The sequence below is a fragment of the Trifolium pratense genome, linkage group LG2 (assembly GCF_020283565.1).
Source record: "Trifolium pratense cultivar HEN17-A07 linkage group LG2, ARS_RC_1.1, whole genome shotgun sequence".
Lineage (NCBI taxonomy): Eukaryota > Viridiplantae > Streptophyta > Magnoliopsida > Fabales > Fabaceae > Trifolium > Trifolium pratense.
This window is the reverse complement of record NC_060060.1, coordinates 26,517,310-26,539,453: the sequence shown is the minus strand read 5'-3', so window position 1 is coordinate 26,539,453 and position 22,144 is coordinate 26,517,310. Positions and strand designations below refer to the sequence as shown.

Below are 22,144 nucleotides of genomic sequence, written 5' to 3'. Positions count from 1 at the left end.
GTAAAAAATACAACTCTACTCGTCTTTACGGCTATAACAATTACATGATTAACTTCAATTCGAAACTTAGTTATATCTTTATTTTTCGTTGTTTTAATCAAATCGGTATCAATTAAGTCATTATTTCAATCGTAATCGTAAAAATAAGGATCACTATTAACTTATTTCAATCGCTTACTTTATTCAACTGCAAGCAGCAAAAGCAAAGACAATTTGGATTCTTTAGATAGAGAGCCTCTTTAGGGTAAGTTTGATATGTAAAAATAATTACAGCACAACAAATACAAATATTATTTTCATATTTTAGACCAAAAATTGTCCCCTGGTTTAATGATAGATAAAATTTTCAGTTTTTGTCCAATTCCTCCTTAATTCCTAATTTGTCCAATTCCAAACACAAATTTAGAATCAAACACAATACAACATAAATTTGTCTAATCCCCTTACTTTTCTCTGAATCAAACACACCCTTAGTAGTGATTTGCTCTAGCTATATTTTGTATAAGAGCTTGTTCTCTTTTCCTAATATTTCAATATTAATGCATAATCAATGTTTAATTCATACTTATTTTAGTTATTTAAGCCAATCATATTTCATTCTAAAGTACACTATAGCTTTACTCTTTTGTTTCAGTTCATTTGAATGACAACGTTGTTTTTCACTATCGTATTATGTTAAATTATTAGCTATAGATCTTTATTGCACAAATTATTTCAACTTAGCTTACAATATATTGTTCTATTATTACCTTCACTATGGTATCAAATTCAAATTATTCCACAAATACAAAACGAAGGTTGAGGCTATCATGAGCTTCAATCCTTTACTTTTCTCATTGAAAGACCATACCAAATAGCATCATAGCCGGAAGATTTATGCTTTTGGTACATGAAAATATAGCAATTTACAGTTAAGGTACATGCCTGCCTACATTCAAGCTTGGTCATCCCATTTCCATCTTCGTCCTACCTCTGCAAGAACAGCAGCACGAGCTTGGCTTCTTCTTGCCTCGTCCTCCACCCAAGTTCTGCAACATTTGCACCATGAGACTCATCCAACTCAAGATACATTTACAAGATGTAACTATAACTATATAAGTAGAAAGATAGCACTAACCTGGAGCGCGGTGCTTAAAAAGAAAACAATTCATATGCAGTTATGCACTAAGGAGAACCAAAGAAATCTTTCATAGAAGTAAATGAAAACTTGTGCTATAAATGGTCTTTGGTGAATTTTGGCTTTTGAAAAAATCCAATGGCATAAATTTACACATGTTGCTGAACTCAGGGTGTGTTTGTTTCATGGATGCAAAAATTAAACCCAGGATTAATTTTCCAAGGAACATAATAACCGGAACTTTATTCCAAGGAATTTTGCAAAAGAGTTTGGTTAAGAATTAAGACTCCTAGGAATAATTTTTATTTATTTTTTAAATTAAAAACACCCACACACATCGTGGGCTATGATGATGCTCATTTGAATTACATTATGCTAACTGCCAATATTACCACTGGAAAAAAAACATTCCAGTCATTTTTCCATGGGAATAACATGCCTATGGACGTGGGTATTTAAATTTCCTTGGAATAATTTATTGCTGGGAATATTTTGTGAATTCCATCTACCAAACACAAGAATTAATATTTTCAATATTCCATTCCTGGGAATTAGTTTTATAACCGGGAAACAAACACACCCTCAGAGACAATGCTTTGTTGTTTTTACAGTAAAAGTAAAATCACGTCTTGTTAGACTCTATTAATATAAAAATGCATCTTATGTTCAATGATTTATTGAAGAATTGGCTTTCAGAATAGACCAATAGCATCAATTGACCCGTGTAGCTCAGTGAGACAAAAAAAAAATTTGTGAAGTAAACAGTGATACTGTTTTGATATTGTAGTAAAAAAGTCATGCATCACTAACTAACTTCTCTAGCAAACAAGTTTCTACATTAAATTATTTGGTGCCACAATTATAAGCAAAAGTCATAAATTACCTAAGCATCTGAAGAGCTTCTTTCTCAGCTTCCAGTGTGGATTTGGTGTCAAGAATTTGTTCATACTTGAACTCTAAATCTCTGAGTAACTTCTGTACAGTTTGTTTTTCATCTACATATATGACTCTCTCGGAGGCAAGCTTCTCTGATACCTCATCAACTTCTTTTTTCAAACTAAGTAGCATCTGCTTCTGACAATCCATTGCTGCCTGTTCTTTTAAACATTCAGCATTTATCTTTTCTTGATTGATCTTCTCTTCCACCAAATTATTTACTGCCTCAAGGTAAAGCCTCTCTACATCAGAACCGTGATTTTTCTCTTCACTAAGCTTCGCATCCCAAAACTTCTGTATGTGTCCTCGGCTAAGCAGCTCGGATCTGATCTCTTCTGCCTCATCTCGCCTGGCAGAATTCTCAGCTTCTAATCTTGTAATTTCAGCAGATATTGCTTCTTTCATCCTGCCACTTGTCAGAGCCACAGCTGCTTGTGCTTTTGTTGAAGGTTTGTGTGGCTGAAAGCGCTTACTCTGTCCTGTAAAACAGTAAATTCACAATAGATTCCTCCTATGATTATTCTTCATTGTTGCACTCCTACATACATAGCAATAACGCTAACATAAAAGATAAAATATATAACAGGCACCACTTCATTCATTAACCAGGTTTACAGACCACAATAAAAGCATAAATAGGGTGCTGAAAATTCGGAGTCCATTTTGTATCTTATAGGGTTATGCTTAGAATGCACAATATTGTTCTCCATTTGATATAGTTGAAAATATATTAGTATAAGTATCTTCTAAGATGTAAATAGAAAAATAGGAAAATGCTACCATAGAAATAATATCTCATCTTTATTTTGTATGTATTGCCTTTTTTTTACGCAAACCGTGTAGATGAGACATGTTTTCATCGTTGTATCTATAGCCTAATAGAGGTAACTCTCAAACCATTCTTGCCTGTAGAGGCAAACCATGTTCCAACTCAAGTCTTCCCATTCTCAAACGAATTCTTGCCTGTAGAGGCAAACCGTGTTCCAGCTCAAGTCTTCCCATTCTCAAACGTAGTTTCACAGTAGGGGAACAGGTTTTCCTTAAATTATGCCCTCCCCAACAGCATTGTGGCTACTAGGATCAATGCGATGTTTGCTGCTGCCTGCAATGATGATTCTTTTGCGATTCTAGAGCGTTTGGGCGCCATAGCACCAAACTCGAGTTGCCTCTTGTTTTGTATATACAACCGGTGTTTCAAGTTTCTGTTCTCAAATAAGTTGTTGGCAATTATCAGGTTGAGGGAAGCTCTTCCCGATGGTTTAGCTGGAGAGGACGTGGAAAATTTTGAGCCGGAAGCTATACTGGCTAGTCACGACATGTGCAATCTTTGCTGGGTAACGCCAACTTTTTGGGAAACTGAAAGGAAAGTCACTTGAAGAAGCAACTCCGGGAGATGTTGCCGCTGTCTAGAGTCAATTTCCAACCTTCAGCCTTGAGGACAAGGATGTTTCTGAGGGCGGGTATGATTGGGCTAGGACCATGACAGTAGACGACCCAAACAATGTTGTAAAAATCGAGTCTATGCAAGATCGGCAGGGGGGTTGAAAGATTGTAAGTCGAGGATCGTAGTATGAATCGTAAGATCCTACTAATAGGGATATACACATGTGTAAAAGTTACCATAGATGAAGAAAATAACCTCTAAAATCTAAATCAGAACATTAAACTAAGTTCATAACAATAAAAATCAGACATATAAAGGAATAATTTAACTTCATCAAAAAAAAATAAAGGAATAATCTATAAATCATAATATTAAACTAAACTTAAAGTAATATATATATATATATATATATATATATATATATATATATATATATATATATATATATATATATATACACAATGACATAATTAATTAAATTAGAAGTATAAAAATAAAGGAGAACGTCGAAGACTGAGAAAACTATTAAATATAGTGGTACAGTTTGAAAACCTAATTATACAAGATTGTGGGTCGTACCAACAAATCCACTCAGAAAAAAAAATTAGACAAATTGGGCTGCTTCTGCTTGTTTGAAAACCTAATTGAAAATATTGTTGACAGGAATGCAGTAAACAAAGTTCAGCGGTCACTGTCGCATAAAACATAGTTATGGGTTTCCCCAAAACCCAACCCAGATCCCTTTCAATTAAAAAAAAGGGTGTTTAGCAAAAAAAAAAAAAAAATCACCCAAGTTTTTGTAAATACAGCTGCGAGTTGATTCCCAATTTCGCTATGATTTTCACAACCATGGAACAATCCTGCAACTACCAATCACATATGCATTGTCGAACGGAGGAAGCTTCAAAGATTGCAAGATTGTCCAATGTTACAAGGTGCCTCGCGATCATGCTAACTTTGGGCCCAAATGAGGAGCTGATCCAGCACCAACCAGTGGGCCCCAAGGTGCGGTAAGTTTATTCTAGAAAAAGGCGTCTGTGACGTGTTGTCGGAGGTGGCAGTGAGAGAAAGGAAATCTAAGAAAAGGGAAAGGGAAGAGGAATTAATTTTGAAGAATTTTCTGTTAGAAATGGGTAGAGGGCATTACATCTCTACAAGGAGCTTGATCTGGCATAATTCCAGGAATAATTGTCGGAAAAAAATTTATATGCTAAACAAATGTGTCAATTGTTATTGTTTGTGAGGGAAAAAAAGAAACATCAATACATAGGAGGAAAGTCTAAGACGCCATACCAAAAACTTTTCTGAGTATACTACTATCTCCCGCCAACATGTCCAAATAAACTCCTGGAGATGTTGTATCTTTCACATCCATATAACCTGCTTTTTTAATTGATACCTGGACTGTAAAAAAGTCAGGTTTTAAGAGATGACATACATGAGAAGCTTTTCATCATGCATATATTTAGGTACCGTTTGACCGAACTTATTTTTGACTTTTTACTCCATAAAAGTAGAAGTCAGGCCAAACAGTTTTTTTTTTAAGTACTTGATAAAAAAAGTTACTTAATTTTGATGTGTAAAATACATCAATAATGAGTTTTTGATAAAGTTAATATATGCAACTTTTTACGAGGAAAATCAGCTTTTCGGCCAATTCCCTCTTCGAATCCTTGCAAAACCATATATACTATATTTAATTGATATATTCATATGCATCTACCCTCATGTCTTGTGCACTATTTTTTTTTTTACGCATGTCATGTGCACTATTATTATTATTATTATTATTATTATTATTATTATTATTATTATTATTATTACTACTACTACTACTACTACTACTACTATTATTTTAGAAAATCACTATTATTTTTTTATCTAAAAAATGCACTATATTTTTTATTTTATTTTTTTATAATAAAAAAAAGCACTATTATTAATTTTCACTGTACTATTAATTAAAAAATATAAAGAACCATGTAGCATGTTTCTTCTTCTTCAAAATATGAAACTAATCATTTAAATAACTATACATGTATTTGGATAAAATTACACCCATAGTTCACAAGTCCTAGCGCAATTGAAAAAAAATATTAAAATTGTTAAGCCGGACGCTATGGTCGGAGTTTGAACTCCGGCTCCCTCACACCGATAATGTGACACCGTGTCATAATACTTTAACAAATATAAAGTTTACAAAATATAATTTACAATGGATTTAAAGTTTATATCATTTAGATTATTTATATAAAATTTTACACAAATTTAAAATTATTTTATATGTTATTGAGACCTACTAAAATTGAGAATTTATGCACTTTTTATTTTTATGAATTTCAAAAATGTATCAAATTGTTTTATATAGACACACAAAATTAAGATAAAATAGTGCACACAATTTTAATATTTGTTTATTATATTTTGAAAATATAATATCCTTAAATAAAATATTTTATCAAACAAAATATGAATTAGAGTTTATTTTAAGTTTTTTAAAAATGAAATCACCAAACAACTTTAACTTTTTTCTAACGCACTTACTTTAAACTTTATTTTAAAGTAGCTTTTAGACCATAAAAAAGTCGGGCCAAACGGTACCTTAAAAAATACCTAAATACTTATCTTTTAAAACTGCATACCTGGTCAATTATCGCAGAGAAAAATCCATATTCCAATGGAGTTCTCCATTCCATTAAATCTTGTCGTGAAACGAATCTGCAGTTGACATACCTCCCATTCAGTACAATGCAATTTGATTGTGAAGTTTAAAAGAGTAATGGAATAGAAATTCACCTATCAGGAAAAAAATATATGCCTTCTTTGTAGTCAGATCCATAACCATTTGAACTATTTTGCCAAGATAATTTGCTGGGGACCACACCGGCTTCTGCTAAGACTTTATCATTGAATTGGCAATATTAGTATAAATCATTCAAATCACTACATGTGACAAACTTGATTTTGGGTTCAAGTGAAGTTCCATAACTTTTATTATTACCTTGAATATATTGAAAATCTGGGTCATCAACATTGATATCATCAAATGCAGTAACTATAAGGCCAGACAGGGATACAATTGTTGCAATCCTGTGTTTTGGATTTCTGGAAGACAAAGAAACCCATATTTAATGGAAGCCACGCAAACCTACATGTTTGAGCTCTAAATCAATTCCAGAAAATGAAGTTACATGCATCATGCACAGGAACTAACCTTTCCAAACACGAATTTAATTTAACAAGCCATCTCGCAAATTCTCTTCTGGTACACAATTCATTAGCTTCTGCATCATCTTCAATTATCTAGACAAATCATCAGAAAACTACAATTTCAAGCTTACAATTCCACCCAATTCCACAAAAATAGTGCATAGTTTTGGTGCAACATAGTCGAACACAACCAATGTGAGAGATTAAATTACAAGAACATATTGCATGTAAGCACTAAGCAGTACAGATTTATGTATACCATAGGTCCATAGCATACATGTAGTCCTACATCCAGAAGTTTTCTAGTCTAGAGAAATACCAAGATGCACTTTATAACCATTGATGCTAAAACTATATATAATGCATGCATATACTATCTACATGGAACATTTCTGTGACTTTTTCCTCAAATTACTTCTAGAAAACATACTTCAATAGCTAAAACTAAAAACATATGCATCATAACCAAAACCATAACAAATGACTCAAGCGATATTTACCAACTGCCAGTACATTGAACAAAATAAGGTGTAGAGCTAGGGTTCACATATCAAAAAGATAATTAGTATATTTAAAAAATATATATATAATTCAGTAGATCAAAAGTATAACAAATAACAAAATATAATAACATTCCTATACCAAAAATGAAAACGAAACACTAAAAAATATTTGTATAGTTATTATTATTATTATTATTATTATTATTATTATTATTATTATGTTATACTTTGAAATGATCTTGAGTGGTACAGAGTAGAGTACAGAACAATGTAGGTGGATATCACTTGTCTATCTTATATAAATAAATCATACTTCTAGAAACAAACCTTCAACTTCTTTAAGATTGACAATGCTTCTTCTTGGGTGGAATCCACTGAAACAGGGACTGTAACTCGTCCTGGCTTTTCAGTAGCTTCTGATATGATGAAGGGTAAAAAATAGATGAAGACATTTCGAGAAATATACAACACCGACAGCATATACTCAAGCTTAATCTTAAACACAATACCAAACTATTGAAACAGTGAATAATATCTTGAATTAGAAATAAATGTTTAGATCAAAACTGGACCGAATAGAATTAAATGTTTATAAATCAGAAGAGCAAATGATAAACAAAATATGAAGGACAATGGTTGTGTATCAAAACTATAACGTTTTAATAAAATGTTAGCATTTACTGTTACCAATATTTTACTTTTTAACAAAAATCATCTATTCTTTGATCTAAGGGCATGTTTGGTTTCAGAATATATTTTATTCCCTATTTTCACTTTTAATTATAAAAATGTCATCCATCACCTTGTTTTCTCTTCCAAGTTTTTAAATTTTTGTAACATTATTGATGGAAAACAAAATGTAGTACTGAAGAGAAGAAGTGGCATGGACTTTGTCTCGGTGGGTCAGGGTGGTGGTCAGAGGGAGGAGCGGTGAAGAATTGCTGGGAGTGAATTTGAAAATGACAAAGATTGGCTTTCAATTTTAGTTGCTGACACATGAACCCCTAGGTATTACATCAGTGTGACTAATTAGCACTGCTTAGAGTTAAGCAATTGACTTAGCATCAAAGACAAAGCACGTGATTGATTTTGCAATTCAAAACCTCCTGACGGGCAGTTCATAGACTCTCCAAACTCATGAGGTATAATACAGCAGAAAAACTGTTTACTAAACACACACTAAAATGATTAAGGGAAGCCTGGTTGTAGGAGTTCCTTTATTATATGCACTGTTAATAGTTGCACATTGGATGAGAGATGGCCTAAAGATATATTTATAAGTGGGGGCAATCCTCACCATACAAGCCGGTTTTGTAGGGTTGAGTTATGCCCAACCCAAAATTCTACGATGATATCAGAGCCTCTCCAAGATCCGTTGGGAGACCTGCTATCAAGTTTCCGCTATTGGACCACCCGCCATTTATATCAACACACCAAGCCCAAGAGTGTTGGGCATGAGGGTGTGTGTTAAGAGTCCTACATTGGATGAGGGATGGTTTCTCACCGTACAAGCCGGTTTTGTAGGGTTGAGTTAGGTCCAACCCAAAATTCTAAAAGGACCATTCAGACATTGTATGCCACTTTCAGGCAAGGACATTGTTGTTAAATAGTGGCTATAGCACTATAGCAATAGCATAATTTGAACAAATCATTACTGTTCCATGACATGCTGCTAGGTAGTATAAAATGACTATAGTGGCGCTGTAGCAGTGTTTAGTAGCGTGTAATTTTCCGAATCTACAATTGGTGGGGATTAAAAAGACCATTTACTCTAAGGCAGCAAAAAAGCAAAATTAAACAAATGTTCTTGCTTACCAGACGTAACAGTTTGTGTAACTGCCACAGCGGCGTCCTCATTGGATTCATCAAACTCAACAGCTTCGTTTTGATCACAATTAGTAGTAGTACTCCACATTCCTTGCAACGGGCTTGTAAATTGAATCTTGAAACCTAAACACACATCAATTAATTTCAGTGTTCACCACTAAAAACAATGAGAATAAATGACAAACGAACCTTTTCTAGACAGGGAGAGAGTGGCAAGAAGAATAGCCATGGAAGTTCCAACGCCTAAAAAAGCAGCAGCAGCAGCATAGAAACGACCTTTGTCATTGGTGGTAGTGGGGCGGACGGGTGCATCGAGGTGGTCCCAGCCGTTGAAATCGGAAGAAACAGAACGGCATAGAGTGGGAGATGGATTGAAAATGTGAGGATGAAAAAGAGAGGGTTTGGTTTTGGTGTTGATAGAGGGAAGAAATAGGAAGAAGGAAGGGTTAGGAGTAGAAGTAATACTAGCTGGCCACATTGTTATTTGTCTCAAATTAGGGTTAGGGGTTTATCGGAAGGAGTGGCGGGTATTGTCACGTTGGTTGGGTGGTGGGTGGTGGGAGGCGGCAGTAAGTAGTAACTACCTACCACCAACGCCGATGAGTAACAGCAATGAGGATGATCGAGTGGGAGGGTGAGTTTTTTTTTTTTTCTTTCAAAATTGCTTGCTACTCTTTGTTAATTCTTGTTTGAAGACATTTTCATTGCTCTACTTCTTTTTCTCATTGGTTGTTATAGTCACTAATCTATCTATCTATAGGGAATAAATACTCTACTTTTTTCTTTTGAAAGAAATAGGAATAAATACCTCAGGTCTGTTTATTTATTTTTATTTTTTTTTGTATTTACCTCAGTTCTGTTTAAGTACTAATTATATACTTCCTTCGAGTAAAAAACCATTTTTTAGATTTATTGATAAAGTAATGTATCCATTTTTTAGGTTTATTGATAAAATAGATTACATACATTATTTTCTCAATAACTTAAAAAGTAGTTTTTTTTTTATAATTGTGACCGGAGGGAGTAACTCAATTTACTAAGTTAAATGAATTACTAAGACAATTAATAATAAACTTATTAACATGTTATTTTTACAAGTTTATCCTTTGCGAAAGAGATTTGTGTGTTACTATTATAATATTTATTTATTGTAAATTGTAGAAAAAGAGGTAAATAAATTAAGGGCATGTTTTATTCAAAAAAAAAAAATTAGGGGCATGTTGGTAAGAAAATAATTAATGTGGTTGAAAATTTTATAAAAAGGGATAAAAAAATTTCTCAAAGAAGGCTTATATTTAGGGTTTGAAATAGTATTATTTTTTTGGCATTAAAAATGAAATATAATAATTCAGAGTTTAGCCGCAAGTAAATTCATTTTTATATTAATTATAAATTATTCCGCATTCAACTCACTATTAAATCTAATCAATTTTACATAATCAATTCATTTAAAATTAATTTTTATTGAAACAAATCCAAACAATATATATATTGTTGTCATGCCTATTTTTTTTTTTTTGTGACTACTAGATGATTTCTGCAAAATTTCTAAACTTTTTAAATGGTCCATAAACTAGATTTTTTGTTGACATGTCAAATATCTCATGATTGAAGTCTATTCAGCATCCGTCAAATTATCAGAAATTTAATATGTTAGGGACCATTTTAAAAGTTTTGAGACTTTGCAAGCACTAAAATCATTTTTTTTTTACAAGGACCAAATTCAAAATGAGACATATTTGCCGGGAGTAAGGATCCTCTTCATTTTCTATGATTTTCATTTCTTCCATTACCAAAGTTTTTCTTAATATTTTGGAGGATATAAAAGAGATTTTGAGTAAGCCGAACTGAGTTTAAAATGTGAAACTTGTTAGCTTCAGAGTTCACTTGTCTCTCTTTTGAGTCGGCCCTAGTTTTTCATTTTGAGTTTTCTCCTTCTTCGCCTGTTAGGGGTGGTTTTAGGTTATTTTTGGCCTAAAATCACCCCTTTGCATTTTGTTTTCTTGCTTTTAATTTAAATAAGTGATTTTCACATAGATTGAGTCTTTTAGTTGCTTTCTTTGTTATTTGTGATTTCGTCGTCTAAGTGCGGCGTTTGTGTTGGTCGTCGCCTTGTTAGGGCGTTGTTGTATTTCCCGTTTTGTCGCGGTTTTCGTTTAATTCATATCGAAGGATCATTTTCAATCAATTGCAGATTCAATCAATGATTTGAGCATCAACGTTGCAGATCTTGAAGCATGGACATTTCGGTAACTTTAATTTTATCATATTATTTGTAGGCATTTTGTCATTGTATGTTATTAACTTGAATGCTATGAGTTTGTTAACAGGTTCATCATTTTTGTTTTTACCGATGTTGAATTTGTATCTGATGTACTCTATTGATTATTGAAATGAATAAATATTGTTATTTTTAGTATAAAAAAAAAAATAAGAAGAGATTTTGAGTCATTTAATGTCACACTTTTACATTTATATTTCTAAGACTATATAGTAATGAAGGAAATGGAAAACGACAAAATGAAGAGGATTTCAACTCATTTGCAGGGTCCAAAATCATATTTAAACTTTTTTTTTAATTAAAAAACTCGGTATCTGGCCAAATGATCGACTATTCTGAGGGAACCAATCCCACCATCCACTTGCGCCCGGGGGCCATTTAAAGCTAGAATTTTTTACTCTGTATAGACTAGCTCGCCGAAATTGGCACCCGGGGAAATTGAACTTGAGATCACACTTCAAGGTCACAGACGTCATTAGGCCAACCCAAGTGGGTTAGCCCCCAACGTCTTTGATCGAAAAAAATTCGAATCAATTGAGTATGAGTCAGAGTTTGTGTTTTCTCTTATTGAAAAGAGTAGACGAAAATGAGAATATTCGAACTCATGAACGAATGTGCCTATCAAAATTATATTTTTATCTTTTTTAAAATATAAACTTTTAAACACACACTAAAATTACATTAATTTGTTTTTCTTTCTTTAAGGCGAATCTTAGACAAATTGTTTTCTCTATTGTTTCTGTTTTAAAAGACCTAATTTTGAGGGATTTTTTTACATTTTTAAATAAACTTTTTTTTATCAAATATAGTTCAAGTTTCATACAGGAATGATGTTCTATAATTCCGTTGGAGATCAGGAATGATACACAAATATCTAAACCCCCATCATATTCAGGGAACAAAAAAGACAAAAGTCAAAGGTATTGTTGGTATTATGAAAAATCCACACCAAAAATATTTGTATCCTATTTATATATAGGTATAGATGAGAGAAAGAAGAGAGAGGGTAAATTAAACACAATTTACATTTAATTTAATGAGAATAGAGAAAAGTAAATCTATTATAAAAAAATATAAAATAAGTAAAATTGAATTTTAAAAATAATAAAAGCTATTTTAGCTATAAAGGTCACACTCCAGACCATTAAAAATGCCTTTTAAACCTACTAACCTGACCTAATTAAGTGAATATGAATAATATTTTTCCAACTATTATTATTATTATTATTATTATATATATATATATATATATATATATATATATATATATATATATTAAAATTTGTACTTTAATTAAATTAAAAATCTATTAACTTTTTGGTGGTTTAAGTTTATTAATCTATTAATTTTTCACACACACAATATATATATATATATATATATATATATATATATATATATATATATATATAAATGTATTATTATAAACTAAAATAAAATTAAAATATGATATTATATATAGTCAAATTTTCTAAAATATCATGTTATATTTCAAAATAGAAGTTTAATTTCATTGGTTTATTAGTTCATTAATATATTTAAAAATAAATATAATTACCGACAACTAAAAACATGCCTAACATAGTAAAGAGTGACATAAGATTCAAGCAAGCTTATGACAAAAAGCCCTTCAATAACCATACCAACCTGTCTTTGGCGGAACAAAGCTTACACATTTCAAATTTTGCGTCTCATGGTTGAATAGAATGTCTCAGTATATTAAAAACCATACCAAGAGGTGTGTTGAAGATTAAAAACAAAAAAACAGCAAAAATACATAGTTAGCAATCAATTATTTTGAAATTTTTTTCAAAAAAGGAGGGTTGCAGCTACAGTGCTGCAACCACCAAAACTATATTAAACAAGGAAATATGATACACAAAATAGAGGGGGGACCAAACCAAAACCCTCTAAAAGGAAACAAACCCAAAATTAGGCATGCCAAGTGTGTTCGTAGAATGTCTGATATTAAGACCAAGGTCAATGTTTGCTAACATGTCTACACACTCATTCCCTTCCCTAAAGATGTGTTTAATCACAAAATTCATATTTGTTAAAAGAGCTTGACAATTCAGCCATCTATTCCTTAGATGACTTGAAAGCTGAGACCGTCAAAGATGAATCAGTCTCAATCCATAGGTTGGTCCAATTATAATAGCTAGCTATCGCAATTGCTCTCAATTGCTCAGCTTGCTGGTTTCTAAAAATTCCACCATAGGAAGAAGATATGGATGTTGAAGCCCCATCCGTGTTGCACTTAGTCCAGATAAGTATGGAGGAAGCCAAAGCACTTCTTTAATTATAGGTGCTCTAGGAGGATGTATCTCAACTCTGATTTTTTTTTTCAAGTCCTTCATGGAGTTGTAGAAAGTACGCTTTGTATTGTTTCCAGCTAAAGCAACATTTGCCAATATCAAAGTGACTGCATTTTCCCAGCGAACATTCTTTCCCTTGAATCTGCTTGATTTCTCACAAACCAAATTGTATTAATGATGTTAATCAGTGAAGCCTGCATAATAACCTTACACTGAGGAGTCCATTGTCTGTCACATTTCTTCCAAATTTCTTCAACTGAGTTGAAATATAAATTAATACCAACCATCTCAGAGAACCAGGTCCATATGTTTATAGAGTAAGGGCATTCGAAGAAAAAATGAAAGGAAGTTTCAACATGCTGAAGGCAAAGATTACAGACTGAAGGCATGCTACATCCTCTCAACATTAAATTTTCATCAGTTGGCATCGTACCATGCATAAGTCTCCAAGCCACACAAGCTTAGCCCAATGTAGATCCATGGAATGATGATTTTTGAAAGAATAAGCCTCCTTGAGGGACAAGTTACCCGAGTCAGTATGAATCCAAACTAACGCATCATGCTTATGCTCCATTGGGATTGAAACCCTATCAATAATGTATCTGAGATTAGGGAACATAACTTCCAGATCAAAAGGAATATGCCAATGGTGATCATGAATAAAGTCTGCAACAGTAGCAGAAAGAAACTGATGAAGATTGACATGTATGTGTAACGTTTGAGCCAAAGATTGTTTATCAAACCATCTGTCATTCCATAAATTTATAGTAGAGTCATCTCCAACTGAAAAGAATCTCCAAAATTAAACTGAACTCTGACTTGAAGCAAACTGATGAAGATTGACAGGTATGTGTAACGTTTGAGCCAAAGATTGTTTATCAAACCATCTGTCATTCCATAAATTTACAGTAGAGTCATCTTCAACTGAAAAGAATCTCCAAAATTAAAATGAACTCTGACTTGAAGCTACTCCATAAGGATGAAAAAATGTGGATATGCATTGTTTATCTCAACAGACCCTGCTTCTCAGTAATATAGCCCAATGTTCTTGTGAATGTAACATGTCCCAACAAAGCTTTAAATTTGAGGCATCATTGAGAATAAATAAAGACCTGAGGCCTAGACCACCATGATTAAAAGGCTTGCAAACATTTTTCCAACTAACAATTACCAGCTTCCTTTGAGTGATATCCCCTGACCAAATAAAGTTCTTTATCCATTTCTTCAAATCTCGTAGTAAAGATAATGACCATGAGTAGACAGTTCTTTATCCTCTTGCATCCATTGGCACAAATTAGGCTCTTCACTTGCATAATCAGTTCACATCTTAATCTCTACCATTCCTACAAAACAAAATAATAAAATTGATTACAAACTCATATAAATTACAACTACAACATGACAACACACTTGATCTAAATATCAAGAATGCATGGTGGGAGAGCAAAAGAACAGTGTATCTATCACAATAACCAATTCTAGTGTGTTTTTCAACATACAAAATTGACCTTATAACCAATTCTAGTGTATTTTTCAAGGAAGTCACTTCAAAAAACCTTAATGTAATGCTGAAGTATGACCAATCTCTACTGCCTGAAGCCAAAATACAAGGCATAAATGCTATTATAAATAATCCAAATTAAGCTCTAGAGGAAAACATGTTCAGTTTGCAATTGCAAATCATGTGATCCAAACATAAACAGAATCTGGAAACAGGGATTCAATTCAAGCCAAACATTGAACAAGTAAAAGAAAAACATACCGAAGTTTGAGTAGCAGAGCATAAGCACTTCAACAGGCGTGCTGCTGATCAAGATGTTTGCTCCTTGTTCCTCAATTTTCTTCATGACAGTTTTTACTTCCACTCCACCAATGAGGATCATTAACTTAATAATCGATAAAATTGAAACAAAATGTTGGGCAACATTATAAATTTGGCATACCTAAAAGCAAAGAAAAGCTTCATAGTCACGCACACGCATAAATTGAACATATTACAGTCAATAAATAAATAAGTTTGAATCGACACATCAATAAGAATTAAAGAAGACGAAGAAACACAACAAGTGAAATGAGAAGATGGAGGAACCTGGAGAGGTTTGGGAGGAACGGAATGTCGAAATCAAGGGTTTTTCCTGAACCGGTGCAGTGGCTTCCTTGAAGCTTGCTCAATAACCATACCAACCTGTCTTTGGCAGAACAAAACTTTTCAAATTTTGTGTCTAACAAATGACATATAGTGATGGTTGAATAGAATGCATCAGGAAGTGTTAAAGATTAAAACCAAAGTAACCAGCAAAAATGAATAGTTAGCAATCAATTAAGTGAACAGTTCAGAATATATAGTTAATGTAAGATGGAGAGCAGACCATATAGCCCAGAGTATGATCGTGCCTGATGAAGGGGCATCTGAAGTTGCAGTCTTGTCTTCACTGGCGAAAAAGGATTGTATACAAGCAAACCTGACAACAAGTGAAGGAAACCAAAATGACTGTCAGTTCAGTTTTGAAACCAGTCATGAATGTGCTACAATATGATTGATTGGTTTTGGAGCCCTAAACATCCAACTTTGAAAGCTAAGCAATATTTCAACTATATGCAGAGATAAGAAAGTAGTAAAGTATGTTAGTTCCATCAGTAGGTTTTGATAATATGATAGATATAGGCCAATGTGCAAATCTTGTGTTTGTCCACCGTCGTTCAAATTATGAGCATGTGCATGAATTTGCACATTGACGAGTATTAGGCCAAACAATTTTGTACCAAAAGAGTTATACTTCATCAGTATAGTTAATTAAATAAGACAATTCATAGTTGAAAAAACCTTCAAATTTGGAGTAATGCATAATTATGAAAGAAAAAAGCAGGATGCCTAAGTACCAACAACTAGAAACCTGTCTGACATAAAAAAGTGTGACATAAGCTCTAAGCTTATTATAAAAAGCACTTCAATAACCATACCAACCTGTCTTTGGCAGAACAAAACTTTGGCATTGTTATCACCTTTACACATTGCAAATTCTGTGTCTAACAAATGATATATAGTGATGGTTGAATAGAAGGCATCAAGAAGTGTTAAGGATTAAAACCAAAATAACCATACAAACCTGTCTTTGGTAGCACAAAGCTTTGACATTGTTATCACTTATCACCTTTGCACATTGAATTTTGTGTCTAACAAATGACACAGTGATGGTTGAATAGAATGCATCAAGTAACAAGTTAAAGATTAAAAAAAACCCAGCAAAAATGCATAATTAGCAACCAATTATTTGGATGCAATCAGGTAAGAAAAATGCAATTTAGGAAAACTTAACGGAAAGCTAACTAACTTACACAATAAAGTGGCAGAGAGACCATCTTAAAACTTATGACACTCATTATATTGTAAAGTGATGGATGAGTATTATGCCAAACAATTTAGTACCAAATGAGTTATACTTGATCAGTATAGTTGAAAGGAACCTTCAATAAGCATAGTAACCTGCCTTTGGCATTGTTGAATAGAATGCTAAGGAAGTAACTTACCTTCTGCCAATTTGAAATGTTGTCGTCGCAGACGAGATTGAGCTCCCAATAAGACAGAGGATAGTTTCCACTCGCATTTTACAGATGTCATTGGTTTAGCAGTAATGATGGTTAATGTAATGAATATAGCATACCAACCTTACCTACCTCAGAACATCACAATTTCATAATAACAAAATAGCAATAAAAAATTCTTACCCTTTTCCTTACCATTTTTGATACTATAAAAAGTAAAAAGTAAATGAAAAAGAGGCAAAAACAAATTAATATCTTACTGACAAGAATAGGAATGTTGATGTACCTGCAAAGACACTCCTAACAGATTATGGATTCAAAATAATATTTTTAAAGAAGATAACATAACCTACCTCAAACAGATCAATCAACAACTGAAAGGAAGAAATATATATCTTACCCTTTTCATTCAGTTACCCATTTTCATATAGAAAAGGAATGAATGATCATCGAAGTGACATCAAAATACGTATTTTTCTTTTTCGGTTGTTTTCCCTGGCTTCAGCAGTGTTCTGATTCCTTCGATACTCAAGCAACAACAATTCTCCCTCTTGAATTATTTTATCCATCAAGTGTAGCATCGGGGTAGAATATATCTTTCGTTGCTTCATCGGTGCACGAGGAGGTGACGGAGTTACTACACCCGCCAGGGACGATGATGAAAGCGGCGGAGTACGAGGAGTGGTGATCGGAGTACGAGGTGTGGATGGAGAAATGGGAGTACGAGGCGTGGATGGCGAAATGGGAGTACGAGGAGTGGTGATCGGAGGAGTAGACGGCGGTGAATCCATGAAGCGGTTGGGTTGGTAAGGAAAGTGAGAGAGAGAGAGAGAGAGAGAGAGAGAGAGGTTTGATTAGGGCGAAATCAATCAACAAAAGAAACAGCGAGCGAAATGAATGAATCTATGAGAGAATAGCGCAAAATAAAGTGAGATCAGCTTTGATTATCGAAACAGCGAATGAATGAATCAATCTATTGAGAGAATAGAAATAGAAACTCAGAGCTTTGATATTCAATCTATGAGAGAGAATAGAAATAGAAAGTAATGTTCACTATCTATCTATATATATATTCGCGGATTAGGGCGCAACGGATCTTTTTTAACTTGCGTCAATATTACGCTGTCTATTGTGGGCCGTATTTTCAGCCCAACATTTCTTTTTTACATGCTAACAAAATACTTTCTTTTTTTATAAGCAATTTACCTAAAGGATAAAGATGTAATTTTGCCTAATAAATAAAACTAATTTATAAATTTAATAACATATTGAAATCAATTTATTTTTTAAAAAATTATTAATAAATATAAATAAAGATGGTGTGATGTTTATAAAAAAAACAATAGCTAGTGTGATTCACAACGGAAATGATGAGTATTGGCAAAATAGTTTCCTTAATAAGTGTCAAAATTTATACTCTTCTGGCACTATTGACTAGCTCTGTTAAAATTTATACTTCGTTGGCTGCATATCTGTGTCTCGAACTACTACGATCATTTTCTGGCACTACTGACTTGCTCTGTCGACGATTACTGGTACCATTCGAAGGCGGTAGTATGTCTCCCCTAAGACCCATGGTCAGATTTGCCCTTTTCCTTTTTGGCGAGCTCCTCTGTATATCATTTGTGTCGGTAAAAAGAAAGGGTTGTTTGTGTTTATTGTTCATTCATCGAATAATTGGTTTCCCAGGTTGGAGGATTGCCAAACGCTGGTCATGTGATGTGCGTGTTCACAAGTTCACAGCAGCACCGTTTGGTCCAAGAACAGACTATGAAAAATCAGGAACTTTTTTCCAAAAAAAAATTCCCGAAAAAAGATCGAAAACTTTTATTCCGGTAAAAACTCGGAATTGTTTTTATCTGAAATAAAAAAAATCCGGGAACTTTTTTTCGAATTAAAAATCAAATATTGTTTCCAGAAAAAATATTGGAAACTTTTTTTCTGAAAAAAAAACTCCGGAATTGGTTTTTATCTGAAATTGAAACTTTTCCAGAAATAATCGGGAATTGTTTTTTGAAAACTGAATTTTTTACTCAAAAACCAATTTTGAAAAGAAAAAAAAACAGTTATTAAATCAAAAACCGGTTTTTAAAAGTAAAAACCGGTTATAAAAGTGGTTATGGACATAACCGGTTTTATAACTGTTTTTGTGAAAACCAAACCGATTATGATATTTGGTTATGGCCGTGATATTCATCCCTATATTTAGGTGTTATATATTGGACTCGGCGACCTCCCAATTTCTATTTGGGCTCCCGTCCCATAGGCCAAAAGGCCCAATATGCTAAGGGAACTAATATCTCATGTTTAGTTAATCATCCCACCGGATGAGGATGAACTAAGTCACACCGGCTAATAGCTCCAAGATAATAGAAACACATGAGACTAGTTCCTCCTCATTATCTCAACTTTCCCATAATTCTCTCCATACTCTCTAAACTATCTCGCCCATTACTCCCATCAGACTCTTCTATATATACATCTATGGTCGTAAAGTCAAATATCACGTTCTACATACCTAATGTACTAAACTCTAGCACCATTGTTGACTAGGCATGTCACATAGATAACCTTAGAACATATATTATTACTAAAGCATGAACAATTGTGAAATGTGTTTGATTAAGATGACAAACACCTAGTATCTGAGTAGAAAAGTGTGGTATTAAGCATTTGATACTTAGGTGAAACAGCAGCCAAAATAACAAAGCCACTAAGGAGTGCAAGAGCAATGCCTAAACTATTTACAACCATTGACTCAATGCTGTGCTTGGATACATTTCTCTGTGTTTGCAAGAATGTTAACTTCTCTAGTAATCCAGTTTCTGCTGTTGCTACTGCCAATGCATAAGTGTATAGGCCAACAAATACATGCCATGGCAAGATCCTTATCCTCACTGTTCGCATTTCTCCTCGGTGCCAAAAGTTCATGAACCCTATTAGCCACTGCAATATACACAAACTGTTAAAAATAATGAAAATAAATATGTATATACTAAATAAATGTGATTTGTTTATCCATGAATTATAACTCAACTGATAAAAAAACGCTAAATTTTTTTGGTTGAACACTGCAATCAAAATTCGAACTTCAACTCCTATTTGTGTGTAAGTTTACAATGGTATGCATTATGTTTTCTTCAAATAACTCCATTCCATCCGATAAGTGACTAACTATATTAATTTGTGTTTGACGCTGCCCGCCAGAGTGGAGTAACGAAATAATCAAATTTTTTCTTGGTTTGTTGATTGAAGTCTGCCACTGTAGAAAGTGCCACGGTGGCAGACTCCAATCAACAAACTAATAAAAAACTAATTACTCTATTTCGTTATTCCACTCCGACGGACCGAGTCAAACAACTATCGCAGAGTTGCTCTTAGAATCTCCATAGAATCTCTCAACTTGTATGTTTAATGAACAACAATAGTCATGGAGGATTTAGTAACATATTTTATTGACAATACATAAACTAAAAGTAGTCAATTATTTTTCTTAATAATATGCATAATTTAATCAATTTTTGCAATAAATTCAAAACTATCGAACATCGTGCAGAACGAGAAAACAAAACTAATTATTAGTCAAGTAGGCCAAGATTTTACAGAAGTGCATTTGTGTACTGACAGGCCACCTATATTTTATCAATACTATTTATAATTAATATTTTATAATAATATATATCAAAAGAGGAAACAAAATTTATCAGTACCCTGCTTGCACGTTATTACTCCTAGCACGTTATGTCCATGACAAACATTTGTTTGATCTGAAATTTATATGATGCTAATTCATTAGCAAAAATCAATTACTAAATAAAGTTTGTTTCTTCAACTAAAACTTTAAGGATTTTTGTCACCTTTTTAAATGATGACAAAAATTGTAATTTTTTCATGACATCAGCTGAACTACACATAAAAAAACCACTATAGAAGTGTTATAGTGGCTACCAAAGTTGTAACTTTAAAAGAAATAATGTAATAATTTTATGTGCACAGATATACCGTGGCTAAACTCATATATTTTAAATGTTAAAAAATAGAAAATTTAAGGTTTCCGATTTTCTAATAATGTCTCTTACAAATTATTGATCAAAATACATTTCCTGATTAATGCGTGTGGAGATATGCATGAATGATATCAAACAATGGAGATCATGAAAAGAATACCTGGGCACCAAAGAGGGATATACAAATCAAACCCATCCATGAATGCAGGCTGTAGAAATTTGCCACAATCCCATCTTCTCCTTTGAATTTTGTCCAAATCCCAAAAATCCCTGAAGCTAAAGCCACCCCTTGTAGACATAAATGCACCGATTTCTTCAATCCCCTTGACCCTGGTAACCATCTATGTACCAAAATTGCTGCACAACACAACACAACATTCATTCATTAAAATAATAATTAAAAAGAGACAATTCATTTTTTTAGATTTATTGAATAACTGATGTATCTGATCGATAATATAAATCAGATACATTAATTATTGAATAAATATAAAAATAAATGACAAGAGCTGATAAAATTTCTGGATTGCTACCTTCTCCACTTAAGAGGATAAATCCAATTACCATCAGCACAGGATGGAGAACCTGTAATTAAAATAAAATGCATCATATAATTTATTTATTATATACAACAATAATAAAAAATTGTCCCCACTATCTAGCATTTACTTGATGTAGTAAATAACAAGAAATGCAGAAAAAAAGAAAGAGAGATATTTACTTACTGCATAGTTGAGATCTTGTTGGGGAAGGGAAGGAAGTGTGAGGAAGCTAGATTTGAAAGAGAGAGCCCAAAAGAGAACAAGAAATGCTACCGCAAAACCTGAAATTCTTGCTAGAAATAGCAAAGAGAGTAGTGAGGGAAATACAGTGTCCATATCAAGTACTACTGAAGTGGGTTAGTTGGTTTGTACACTGAAATATGGCTGCCGACAACTCAGCTCTTAGATCCACTTTTTTTCCACCTCTCCACTATACACTCAAAACACAAACTTAAAGTAACTTTGGAAATTGTTGGAAT

The 22,144-nt window shown here is 33.0% G+C and overlaps 2 protein-coding genes and 1 long non-coding RNA gene across 7 annotated transcripts; all 3 read right to left on the bottom strand.

Moving 5' to 3' along the window:
- Positions 1–712: 712 nt before the first annotated feature.
- Positions 713–9,773, bottom strand: LOC123911642. The gene is made up of 10 exons (XM_045963107.1): positions 9,167–9,773; positions 8,966–9,100; positions 7,478–7,566; positions 6,652–6,740; positions 6,439–6,542; positions 6,234–6,336; positions 6,080–6,155; positions 4,731–4,836; positions 2,001–2,532; positions 713–1,028 (listed from the first exon to the last, which is right to left on the bottom strand). Exons 1-10 carry the CDS (start codon positions 9,453–9,455, stop codon positions 935–937), a joined length of 1,617 nt encoding a protein of 538 aa, XP_045819063.1. The 5' UTR covers positions 9,456–9,773; the 3' UTR covers positions 713–934.
- A 3,831-nt stretch (positions 9,774–13,604) lies between these two features.
- LOC123911641 lies at positions 13,605–18,155 on the bottom strand. 5 transcript variants are annotated; one of them, XR_006810610.1, is made up of 4 exons: positions 15,943–18,155; positions 15,663–15,795; positions 15,336–15,516; positions 13,605–14,916 (listed from the first exon to the last, which is right to left on the bottom strand). It is a non-coding gene; the product is annotated as an uncharacterized LOC123911641 (long non-coding RNA). The 5 variants fall into 5 exon arrangements; XR_006810608.1 differs by having other exon boundaries at positions 15,663–15,762; XR_006810607.1 differs by having other exon boundaries at positions 15,663–18,155.
- Positions 18,156–19,679: 1,524 nt separating this feature from the next.
- On the bottom strand, positions 19,680–22,144 carry LOC123911640 (probable transmembrane ascorbate ferrireductase 4). The gene is made up of 4 exons (XM_045963106.1): positions 21,849–22,144; positions 21,657–21,708; positions 21,284–21,480; positions 19,680–20,062 (listed from the first exon to the last, which is right to left on the bottom strand). Exons 1-4 carry the CDS (start codon positions 21,999–22,001, stop codon positions 19,739–19,741), a joined length of 726 nt encoding a protein of 241 aa, XP_045819062.1. The 5' UTR covers positions 22,002–22,144; the 3' UTR covers positions 19,680–19,738.

What these genes read in the sequence shown, in the direction of transcription:
- LOC123911642 (XM_045963107.1), bottom strand. Translation starts at nt 9,455, where the DNA reads ATGTGGCCAGCTAGTATTACTTCTACTCCTAACCCTTCCTTCTTCCTA. An exon ending in CAATCTTAAAGAAGTTGAAG is followed by an intron (nt 6,741 to 7,477) that starts GTTTGTTTCTAG and finishes TGATTTGTCTAG; the next exon opens with ATAATTGAAGATGATGCAGA. An exon ending in TTAAATTCGTGTTTGGAAAG is followed by an intron (nt 6,543 to 6,651) that starts GTTAGTTCCTGT and finishes TTTGTCTTCCAG; the next exon opens with AAATCCAAAACACAGGATTG.
- LOC123911640 (XM_045963106.1), bottom strand. Translation starts at nt 22,001, where the DNA reads ATGGACACTGTATTTCCCTCACTACTCTCTTTGCTATTTCTAGCAAGA. An exon ending in TATCCTCTTAAGTGGAGAAG is followed by an intron (nt 21,481 to 21,656) that starts GTAGCAATCCAG and finishes TGTGTTGTGCAG; the next exon opens with CAATTTTGGTACATAGATGG. An exon ending in TATCCCTCTTTGGTGCCCAG is followed by an intron (nt 20,063 to 21,283) that starts GTATTCTTTTCA and finishes TGTATATTGCAG; the next exon opens with TGGCTAATAGGGTTCATGAA.